This window comes from Amphiura filiformis, chromosome 5, assembly GCF_039555335.1.
Source record: "Amphiura filiformis chromosome 5, Afil_fr2py, whole genome shotgun sequence".
NCBI lineage: Eukaryota > Metazoa > Echinodermata > Ophiuroidea > Amphilepidida > Amphiuridae > Amphiura > Amphiura filiformis.
In genome coordinates, this window is record NC_092632.1 from 42,575,353 (window position 1) to 42,588,219 (window position 12,867).

Genomic DNA, 12,867 nt, shown 5'->3' on the forward strand with positions numbered 1-12,867 from the left:
TATAATGTTAAACAAGGCAACATGCACTGGCATATAAACATTCAGAAATATATTCTGGCATACAAGTATGTTTTTAATTGACCATTTCGGTACATTCAAAATCCTCAAATGACACTGAAACTACATCATTACACCAGTGCGCATTTTCAACGCTTATGAGAATGTACATGTATAATAATAAGCTTATTGCATGACATAGTTTTGACAATATGTGCTGGTGTTGAACATGTGCACTGGCATTGATGACATTTTTTTCGTTTCTTTGCAAAGGTTTTTTGAATTATCAAACTGAGCATGTGATTACCAGTAGGCAAAGATATAGGCTAGGTTTGTATTGGGGAATATCACTAACATTATACCTACAGCTTACACCCTAAATAATTCTAATCATATACATACAGTATATACTCATACTTTCTAAAACACAATTACAAATACCCTTGACCCTAAAGATTTTAGCTCTGTGGCTTAGCTAAACTTGAGCATAACCTAGTGCTGTAATCGATAAGCTTTCTGGGTATCGATATGTCGGGAGGCAAACATCCGACATGTCGATACTATTATCGATACTCACACAGTTTGAAACACGGATTTGAGTTTGCCAATTTTATTATCAGTAAGTTCCAGAAACAAGTAAACAACAAGTGTATGATGCATGTATTCTAGATGTAAAGCTCACCTTGGAATTGGGAGACGGTAATTTGAGTATTTGACGGTAATTTGAGACCTGATTTGAGATAATCTAAGCATGTGTGCCATGTCGTTTGTGTATCGATACTGACATTGAGTGTTTCGACATGTCGGAAGTCTATGTATTTTCCGACTATCGATACTTACGACAATCGATTACAGCACTAGCATAACCTATTAGGTGATAGACCCAGCTGTAGGGGTTAGTGCAACAAAGGGCTATCTACAAATTGGGCATTTCAAAATATGAGCATGACGATTGCAGGCAGCCCAGATGCAGATAGTCCTTTGTTGCAGAGACCCCCTGCATTGCATACACAAACTCTATGGAAGCTATGCAGATAGCCCTTTGTTGCACTAAACAAAATGACACTTTGCTCAGGCAGTCTGATTTTTAAATCCAAGTAATTTAAATACAAATTTCAATGCAAATAGCCCTTCGTGTCCAGAATATTCCCAGTGTTCTCAGGATTATAAACCTCAATATTGCCAAAAATACAGATAGCCATTTGTTGCACTTAACCCTTGATATATGATTTAACAAAGAAATCCTTTGTTATGTTCTACACTGAAATAGGTACTACTATATTATGATTTTATCAGTTTGGGCTAAAGGTACTCTCAAATGATGGTGCGTTCAGAACTTGCCAGGGTGTTTCAGCTCTTGTCTGTGTGAATGAGACTACAGTAATCATGGTACACCTTTCATATAGACAACTGGGTGTTAGCTTATTGTTAAGACTTGAGAGATTACTCAGCTTACCAAATGAAGGCGAATAATATCCAGTGAAGTCTCAACACTGGGTTAGCGCATTTGTTTTCTTACATGAACGATGACCTTAATGACCTTTTTATATGTAATCTATTCTTACATGAAACTGAAAGACACAATGTTTTACTTTATCACACCACTAAGGGAAACGTCAAAGAACACCACCAACCGGATAATTTTCACATCTAGTCATGCAGTGAGCATTATATCTAGTCAGTGAGAGCATATTATACCTATATGTGAGTGTATTATGCCCATTCATGTGAATTTAGAACTGTCCATTATATGAATGGGTTTTCTCTCTATCGCTGTGGGGAAAGGCCATATTGTGCAATGTTTTTCCTTTATAGTGGTATGATAAATTTGTTGTTAGGTTCAGAGTCAGTATGGTATGGGAAATTATACTGGGTGAAGCTTAAGAATGAACCCAGTATTTCCCTGTACCATACCTCTGCTTCACCTGTAAATAATATTACATTACAAATATAAAAAGGAGGTACATTGTAAACAAAGATATAAATGCATCTTATGTAGCCTATTCAGTTACATGATTACGATTACTGACCATGCAAATTTATGATGCATATATCGTTCCAATGTGTTTCTTTCTATTAACAACACCCATAAATGAACAAGAATGTATTAAGAAACTCTTGTAAAAGCTTACTTATACTGCAGTAAGTAATTTTCACAAATTTAAGCTTTATAGGCTGCCAGGAGGCTTCATAGGCTTCCAGGAGCCCGGAAGAGGGCAAATAACAAGACAAAAATTTGGCTTTGCCCCCTCACACTAAAGGCTGGCTACGCTGCTGAGTCATAGTAATACCGACTGGTCAAGTTGTTGTCATAATTCACTGCAAAAAGCGGTTACAAACAAATATTTACTGGCCATTTGTAATGGTAGGTAGTCTCTGCACATATATGTATTATCCTTGTGGCATTTCCAATGGTTTACTAATATTACTATCTGATGTCATGGCTTGTATCTCCCACCTAAAACAAATTAGAACAGTGTCAATATTAGTAATTTATAGTGTAACTACTATTACATGCATTAACCCACACTTCCAAACATATGGATACCCTCTAGTCTCCACTACCTTCCTTCCTTCTTAAAGGAGTGTTTCGTGATCCTAGCATCCTCTTTTTATGACATTTTTCAGTACATATCCACGAAAAAAGCCTATTCCCAAAATTTCAGTTGATTCCGATTTTGCGTTTGTGAGTTATGCATGATTATGTGTATTACACTGCTCCATAGACAATGCGTTGTAATTTCGTTCTGGTGCGCCGGAACGAAATTCAAATTTCACGATATCTTTGCAAAACAAATTAATCTGCAAGAAATATTTTGTACATAAACATTATGTAGCCAGAGGTTTCCAGTGATATAAAAATCTCAACTTTTTTTTGAGAAAAGTGGGGGGATGAGGCTGTGGATCACGAAATGCCCCTTTAAATACTTGCTGTACCTCAATGTTTGGGTATTAACTCACAGGCTTAAAAGAGTGGTCCAATTTTTCATGTTCTGTGTTCTATCCTAGATTGAGGCCTACCATTAAAACAATATGTTTCCAAATTTTGAGTTGTATTTCTCCAGCAGTTTCGATATGAGAAGCAAATATGTGTATTACAACAATACCCAATATGATAGGCCATTAGTGTGGTTACCACAAATTGCTACATTTTTGTTCATTTTGTTAAATTTCACTGGGATAATGAGAAAATTATGAGTTTTCTTCTGATACCAAAATCTCAATTTTGTTGAAGAAAAATAGGGAATGAGGCTGTCGATTGGATTGTCTGATTTCTCTCTGAACAAGTAATAATTATGCAGTTATTTACCTTTATTGGAATAATAAGCACCCTCTTAAAACTACTTAACACAATTTAGTACAATACAAAATAGAATATATACCATATCCTCGAATAGTCACCTCTGGGGGCATTGCATTTTCCAAAAGGGGGGCGTTTATTAATTAGAGGTCATTTTTAGAACTGTAATTCCTGTTAAAATCGTTAGTTAAACTTAAAACTCATGCTGAAATGACGAACTATGAACTTAAGATCAGAGTTTACGATCAGACTTTCGCCAACTACAGATGCCATTTAGCGATTGTGTGTGCACCTTGGTTGAAAAAATGGTGGGGGCGTTTAATTGAAGGGGGCGACTATTTGAGAATATACGGAAATGGATTATAGTATGTGGTCTGACCTGAGTATTGCAGGTAAACACTCAATATCTAGATGGTTGTCTATCACACACAACTTGCATAGAGTCTTCAATGTTGGAGCTGTATGGCAAAAGAAAAGAAATTATGAAAACAAATTCAAATTATAAAATTGTATCATTTAATACCTGAGCCCATTTTAAATTGACATACATATCTCAAAGATTCCATTTAATACATAAATAAAATAACCCCTCCATGAAATGAGATGAAAAATATATTAAAGTCACTTTCTTTTTCCAAAAACTTTTCTGTCAACTTCCCATCAGGAGTACATACTCTATGGACAGACTCAAATTATGCACCATTATCCAGAAGTCACACCATGGGAAGCATATTGTCTGTTCAAGAAAATATCTAAAATTCAATAAGGAATAATTCTGATATGTAAAAAGCACTGAAATTACATAGTTTGGGGATGTTTGTTAAAACTATATCCAGTGTACGATGCATATTAAAGCTCTTCCCTTGTTTGTATGATATATATATATATATATATATATATATATATATATATATATTAGTTTGGCGGGTAAGCATCATTAATTGATCTTTTACGCTCATGTGTTGTTTGTACTGTTTAGTGTTTACCCTGACTGCTCATTATCCATAAGTACCAGACTTGAGCACTGTTTATCAGGGACAGTCTGTGTAGCTCAGTGGTTAGAGTGTCCGTCCGACAAGCAGAAGGTCTGGGGTTCAAGTCCCTGCACAGATAAGTATGTCCAGAGTTTTTCTCTGGTTTATCGGCCTATACATGTTATGTTCCCATTGCAATTTCCTGTTAAATTGTGCTAGTGTGCGATGCGTACGTGGCTCTTCTTTCCCCTGTACATTTTGTTCAGTTTGTAAAATATTACAAGAAGTGACTTACCAAAATCGAGTACATGTAGATCAGCTAGATCCATGAGGTTCTCATCATCATCACCATCTTCTGTCTGCTTTGCTTTAGGACTGAATACACAGATAGCAAAACCACATAACAAGTAAATGAGTTAATATTCTTAGTCATCCAGTAGTTGTAAACAGAGTCTGGAAATAAACTAATACTGGAACTTTGCTACAATGTCTGGAACCACCAGTCCAGTCCAGTGGATCAGTTACTTGATGAAGACTGGTAGTTTCAGATGCAATGTACCAAAGTTGCAAAAAGTAAGTTTCAGCATTAGATTTATTTTAAAACCACAAATAGTTGAATCAGCTTTGTGCAAGATACTAATTCACTAGCTATGTTCTTTCATTTTCAAATCAAATAAGTTGTTTTCTAGTCACTTTTAATTGAAATTTACTCATAGAATGAATCAATTTAAGGTGATAAGACCAAAATAGAAGGGTAAGTTTTAATTGGCAATAACATGTAACACCCTTGCTGCATCCTGGATTAGACAGAAGTAAGTGGTACCAAAACCTTCCCACTAATGAGGAAGGGTTTCTGGACTAAGAAGTTCTTAGCACAGTGCAACCCATTTGAATAAACAAGAGTAGTACAACTTTGAGGCCCTTCTTCCAACTTTTTCCTATGCACCTCAAATACAACCTACATGTATAAATAAATGTATTACGTTGAATAAAATTACATGTGGAAGACTTAGTTGTTGCTGCCAAACACTTTTCAGTATTCTCTGGACTTAAAATTAGTATTTTCAAGACAAAGTTTGTTCATGCTTTCGTATTCAAAAGTATTCTTCTGTATGTTTTTTAGTATTCTTCATTAAAATCAGTAGTAGTTGACAACTCAACTCATTTTGCTATGTTACATTTGATACCATCAGACTTCATCAGGCACCTGATTGATGATGGTGTGACATATCAGATAATGGAGAAGGTCTTGTAACGACAGGTCCTATGCCTGTGACAATTAGAAGCAGAGTCCCGCTTTCGTTTTACTGCTCTCTCCTATACTCCTCGCTCAAATCACCTCTCCTCTTATCTATGATGACTGCCTCTTCTGGATTGAAGAAGTGTTCAGTGTTCTTACTGCAGTGGTTGTACACAGCAGACTTTTGATCTTTGTTTGATCTCGGGTGCTGTGTCACGTTTAGGTGTGCTCGTCGTCCGATATCACACCACCATCATCAATCAGATGCCTGATGAAGTCCCATGGTGGCGGACACAAGGTAGCAAAGTGAGTTGCAAATTTTAGTTCCAGTATTAGATTTAATTTAATATTGTTTTAAACTACCTGATGAATAATCTACACCAAAATATCAACTTAATTATAACCTACTTTTATACTTCAACTTGATAATTGAACAAGGCTCTTACCTGGTACCTCCAAAGAAGAACACCTGCTCATTGAGAACAATACAGCATTGTCTCCGCCGACGTCTTGGTTTTGTGCCTATTGTTTCTACCTTCGTCCATTCTAGAGTTCTTGTGTTTAGTTTGTACATGTCATTGAAATGAGTATCCATTATATAATTATAGCCACCAAAAATATATAAATGTTCTTTGAACAGAACTGCAAGGAAAGGAATGGAAATCATTGTTGAGTCAATGAATGAAAGATAAGTTTAGCCAAATTCACATGACTTACTTGGGTCTTAACCAATCAGAATCCTACATGCAATATTTATGTACTACCAATTTTTACAAGAGATTTCCCACTTCACAATATTTAGAAAATAAGTATTCTTTGTTTTTTGAGGTTTTTTTTTGCTTGTTTGTAATTCTCGCTATTCACAATAAGGGCGCCGCCAGCGGTTTGCGATGTAATCGTGATGTATCATGGGAAAAGGTTGACATCAAGTCCGGCATAATCTGAATATTACCATGCTATTACATAGGAACACGTGACAATATTTTTAGTTTGTCAATATAACGGTATTACACGCAAATCGATAGAGAAAAAATGAATTGTGCACATTTCAAATCACATTATTTAGTATTATTGCATATCGATTCGCGTGTAACACCTTTATTTTGACAAACTAAAAAATATTGTCACATGTTCCTATGTAATAGCATGGTAATATTCAGATTATGCGGACTTGGATGTCGACCTTTTCCCATGATACATCACGATTATAGCGCAAACCGCTGGCGGCGCCTCTTTATTGTGAATAGCGAGAATTGATTCAAAATTATGTGACTGATGGTTATAATGATCACCAAGCTAAATGTATTGGACAAGTTTGCTAGAATGAGTGATTAAGAACTACACAATACAAACAATTTATTCAAAACAAATTATTATGTTTCAATCAGCCCCCTTTTAGCAGCATTGTTTCTTTTAACATAGCATTATGTGCCTCTGGCTGGGCTCTTTTCACATGTTAAACAGGGTCTGTGCATCAAGCAAGTGCCGAAAGTTTTTGTCAAAAAATGTTATCATTTTGCAGTTTTACTGTCAGGAGGAATAGTGAATTTCTTATGCATGGGTGTAAAAAGTGGAGAATCCTGGGAAATTGTTGAATTTTGAACGGCAATTTTGCTTTCACAAAATAAGAAACACATTTTCTCCCAGATCTGTTCATATGGACAGGAAAGTAGATTCTTACATGCTGAATGACTTCTTCTTCCAATGGGTATATCTTTAGATGTAGTAGGACAGCACCATAAGTTATTCTGTGTGTCTAGTATCTGTAGCTTATTGCAGTAGAATTCATGATTGGTATACCACGGTCCTGATTCATCTGACCGGCCACCAAACACAAACATGAGATGACCAACACCGGTTGCTGTATGGAAGTCTCGCCAATGAGGAGGCTCATTCTGATGTTGGGAGAAATTAATTAAATGAATTATTTTAGTTGTTTTTAACATTTATATCAGAAGATATCATATCACAAGTTACTTTGTCATCAACTACCGATTACCCATAGCCTAAATTGGACCAGTCGCTGTGGTTTACTTCTTGGCAGGCAATATGGACCATCATATTGCTAATATTTTTGCTAAGTGAATATTCATTCAAGTTTTGCCCGGAAGTTTTGTTTATTTGTTTAAATTAATGATTGCCTTCAGCAATTTGCTGTACCTGCTTACAACTTGTCTTGCCTGGCACAAATCTTAATGGCAACAGCCAAAGTGCCAATTGGGCTATTCTAGTTGAAATTCATATACCCCCTGTGACCTTAATCTTCCACAGAGGGAGTGTGAATTTCAAATGGGGTTACTTGAATGGATAACTGAATTCGAAATCTACACCCTCTGTGTGGTAATTTAAGGTAATATCTTTCAACTGGAATTGCCCACTGCAAGCCTGGGCTACTCCCAATTAATTCCAGACAAATATAGTACTAATATCACTTTTCTATAAGCTATTGTGTTTTACTGATGCATATTGTATGTTAGTTTAGATGATACTTAAAGTCAGTTTTTAACTTTCTAGCAAACCAGACTCTTACCTTTGTCCTTACATACTGCCAATGGAGGGTTTCAAGGTTTAATGCATATGCTGTGTTGGAATAACACTGAGTCTGTAAAAGAGATTATCAAAACAGAATAAAAAGCACATAAAGTTGAAGGTTGGCCTATTGTATGCTATAGTCTCCTTCTCAACTTTTTTTCTTGCTTTTGCTGGACTACCACTACTTGTTTTTGCTTGCCTTTTTCATCACTCTTGGTAGTGTGCAGCATTATGCTCTTTTTAACAGAGGTATCCGTTGGGTCCTGTTGTCATGGTGGGGCAGCATTTTAAAAATCTCATTGTCATACTCTGATTGTATCTTTGTATCTATCTTGGTTACCGTAATTAAGATGGGGTCTGGTGGAGCATGCCTGTATGTTCTTTTTTCCTTTCCACCAGGCCCAAGTACAGGTGAATAAAAATGGAAAAACAAAAAAAACTTTTTTGCACTTTTCCCCATCAAAATAAATGAGATTTCAGTAGAGTAGATGCCTCATATTTGATGACTGATTGTGTGAAATATAATATAGATTTGGCTTACTAAAAGCTAACTGCATCAACTGACATACAGTACTCTATGGACATATTCTCTAATAACACCCTTTTGGTATTCAATTCAAAACAAAGCAATATCAACAACATGACACTCTATAGACCCTGGGCCATCACTGTTACACAAAAAAAGTCTTTTTGTGATGGTTTTGACTGATTCTTACTTTACTTTTCAAAATCATAATTAACAAATATAATTACACCAAATCTGGGAAACACTGAAATCTGGTTCTCTTCAATGTCCAACATTTGATATTCTCAGAACCTCTTTAGGATCATATGTTTGTGTCACTCTAATATTGGGCGACAGTACAACAATGTTATATTTCATAAGGTATACACTATCTGTGAGAACAATCAGAACTTGTTTTTGAACAGGCTGTTATAGTTTCAATTTGTCACTAAAGCAATTTGATTCCTTATAATCATCATTATCATCATAATCACTGTTGATTGATCAATTTGATAAAAAGATGCTCTTTATTACCTCATCTTCAAATCCACCAAATATGTACATATGTTTATTGATGACACACGCTGAGTGGCCATCACGTCCATGAGGCACTTCACCCTTTGGTTCTTCTAATGACCATGACATTGTCTCTGGAAAAAAATCAACACAAAACAAGAAACTGAAATGCTTACAAAAATGATGGATGCATATTTTGAGTAATGGTTAAGGTTCATCATAGGTTAATTGTTAGGACTGTCTGCTGGCTATATGAAAGGACAGTGAAAGTGACTGTGAAAGGACGGTCAACTAAGGAAAGGAGGTGGTCTCCTCTTTTTGAAAATCATGGGGGGGGGCAGCCACCCACTGTGGCGCCACCCCTGCACGTAGAAGTGTCTTATAATTCTTGGTCGGTAAGTAGCTCTCGGTTCACACACACTATCCACCTGGAGTAGATACTTTTTCACAAACCAAGTCATTTTCCCCCTGTCAACAAGAGGTTACACTTACTTGTATCAAAGCAGAAGAGTTTACTGCAAGCACCTTGGATGTCATTCCTACCACCCCATAGATAAATCTTGCCTTCATATTCAACCACTGAGTGTCCATAACGAAGAAATGGTAATTCTGGTCTTATATTTTTACGACCTTTCTTCTCCTGAACTTTTGCACTCTCTTGAGCTACTTCTTGTAGAGGTAACTTCTTCCATTCTAATGTGCCTATTGGTAAAAAGTTAAAACAAAATACAATTAAACATGCAGGGGGACTCAAGGATGTTCTGGGAACCTAGATACTAGATCCGGGGTTCTTGCAGGTATTACCCCTACCGAGGCTAGTTTTCTATAAAAACATACCCCTTAGAATCATTGTAATGGGACTAGTTTTCACCAGGAGTTTCAGCAAAAGTTCCCCCTATAAGACCAAGGGCACTGACTGAAATGACTTTTGAAAGTCAAAAAGTAACATTTTGTTCTATTTTTTATTAAAAATTCCAAAAAATAAGATACAAAGGAATGGAATCAGAAAATGTACACCTTTGGAGACTAGAAGAGATTAATTTGATATCCCTAGCAGGACTAGTAGAGACCTTTGGAATATGATTATCCCTAGAGAGAGATTCACTTTTTGGATTTGATACCCCTAGTGGGAGTCTCTCTCTTAGCACTAGTCTCCAGACATGCCAACTTTGAAATCCAGATTTCCGTACTCAGAAGAGCAAAAATCCGTATTTTGCACCCTAAAACCGTATTTTTTTAAGTATGTACCTTTTGCACACCTGCCAACCCCAGAACCCCCAAAAGTAAAGTGAGGGAGCACTTGTGCGACCGAGCAGCGGCCGGAGTCCAGGGACCCACCTTACCAATTTGCAATCAAATTTGGCAATACCAAAGAACCATTCCATCAAAGTAACAAATCAATACAGAAAGATGCTTCCTTTACGAGTTATCACTCATTGAAAGTGCTACTTTGCTATACTTTATATGGAAAGCGGCCATCTTAAAGTCGTCATATTTCCTTAATTACATTATTGATCAAGCTGGTTTTCGGATATGTGATGCACAGTTGAAAATTAATTATTAAAAGATTTGGTGACCTCAGTCAACCTTTGACCTTGTATGTGACCTTTGACCTCACGAAATTGGATAAAGTATGTAGATGGTCAAACAAATTGATATATTTCTGGAAACATTGGGTTTTGTTGTTAGAAGCATGCTTTGTTAAAATTTTTAAGTTCAGAAAATAATTGATCATCATCATCATCATCATTATAGTATCAGTCGGTAGGCCTAACATGTTGGCCTATAAATATTTCTTTAATGTGCATGCATCATGCAAAAGTCGGAAGTAAAAGGAGGTCGGAAACCCTCTTGTAGGCTTATTCTTTTGCACTAGTAGAGCTAAATAGTTACCTAAATACCTTCAGAAGACATAGCATTAGGTAGTTAATAAAAAGTATTAATGTGCATGTAAAATCTGCAAGTCAGAAGAAAATTATTTCGGAAACCATCTTGAAGGCCTATTAAATATTTCTTTAATGTGCATGCATGGTGCGAAAGTCGGAAGTAAAAGGAGGTCGGAACCCTTCTTGTATGCTTATTCTAATTCACCAAAAGAGCTGAATAGTTAACTAAATACCTTCAGAAGACATAGCATTAGGTGGTTAATAAAAAATATTAATGTGCATGAAAAATCTGCAAGTCAGAAGAAAGTTATTTCGGAAAGCATCTTGTAGGCCTATTAAATATTTCTTTAATGTGCATGCATGGTGCGAAAGTCGGAAGTAAAAGGAGGTCGGAAACCTTCTTGTATGCTTATTCTAATGCACCAAAAGAGCTAAATAGTTAACTAAATACCTTCAGAAGACATAGCATTAGGTGGTTAATAAAAATATTAATGTGCATGAAAAATCTGCAAGTCAGAAGAAAATTATTTCGGAAAGCATCTTGTAGGCCTATTAAATATTTCTTTAATGTGCATGCATGGTGCGAAAGTCGGAAGTAAAAGGAGGTCAGAAACCTTCTTGTATGCTTATTCTAATGCACCAAAAGAGCTAAATAGTTAACTAAATACCTTCAGAAGACATAGCATTAGGTGGTTAATAAAAATATTAATGTGCATGAAAAATCTGCAAGTCAGAAGAAAATTATTTCGGAAAGCATCTTGTAGGCCTATTAAATATTTCTTTAATGTGCATGCATGGTGCGAAAGTCGGAAGTAAAAGGAGGTCAGAAACCTTTTTGTATGCTTATTCTAATGCACCAAAAGAGCTAAATAGTTAACTAAATACCTTCAGAAGACATAGCATTAGGTAGTTAATAAAAATATTAATGTGCATGAAAAATCTGCGAGTCAGAAGAAAATTATTTCGGAAAGCATCTTGTAGACCAATATTAAACAATATTTTTTTAATGTGCATGCATCATCGAAAGTCGAGAGAAAAACGATGTAAGCAACCACTTTAACAGACCAAGAAAGTGGTCAAATGATACCAGTAATTCAGTCGGTAGTCTAATCTTGCAGCTGTTTATCTTTTTAAGACACATCATTTTATTATTTTGGTCAAAATTCTGGAATTCCGTATTTTTTGGGGGGTGACCGTACTACCGTATTTTTCATGTTTTACCGTACAAAATACGGTGAAACCGTACTAGTTGGCATGTCTGAGTCTCCCTTAAAACGGATTGAGCATGGGTACCCAGCCAGAATCCAAGAACCCCTCCCCCTCGGGCAAACATGGCAGTTGTAACAGATCGATGTATCATTATTTGATATACCAACTCTAATGTTAAATGTTATCAATTGAGAAAAACTTCCTCAAGGTTGACTGTGCTCTCAATAGTATCCTTGATCTTATAGATAAATTTGGATAATTTTTACTAACTGGAAATAGGCAAATTGTGACAACTTGGTGTGGAGAGACCTCATGCCTAATACAAAAAATAGGGAATTCAGGAAGCTCATTCCTGGGGGATGTCAAGACGGAAAGTTTACTTTTCCAAATAAAGAAATGATTGGAACTCAATCACCGTCATATATTGATACAAAGTGTCAAAGAATAATTCTACAACTATAGCAAATTTGGATTTCATTCATTGGTACAATTTGCCATGATTCACATACTACTTACAAGTATTAAAGATAAAGACATCAATAGGTCGTCTGCTCTTGTAGTCTCCACCAGTGCAGTATCCTCCAAATGAGAAGATTCTATTGCCAACAACTGCTGCAGCGTGATTCACCGCCTGGGGCCACCATCTTTATGGACGATCCAATGCGGCATTGTACACAATTTCTCTGAGCACTCTAGTAATATTGCAT

The 12,867-nt window shown here is 36.1% G+C and overlaps 1 protein-coding gene across 1 annotated transcript; it reads right to left on the reverse strand.

Annotated features, from left to right (window-relative positions):
* Positions 1-1,811: 1,811 nt before the first annotated feature.
* On the reverse strand, positions 1,812-12,867 carry LOC140153163 (kelch domain-containing protein 3-like). The gene is given in 10 exon segments (XM_072175824.1): positions 1,812-2,455; positions 3,678-3,756; positions 4,568-4,647; positions 5,959-6,154; positions 7,194-7,407; positions 8,043-8,114; positions 9,084-9,199; positions 9,558-9,767; positions 12,677-12,787; positions 12,790-12,867. Coding segments are annotated over 10 exon segments (1,185 nt in total). The 5' UTR covers positions 12,830-12,867; the 3' UTR covers positions 1,812-2,388.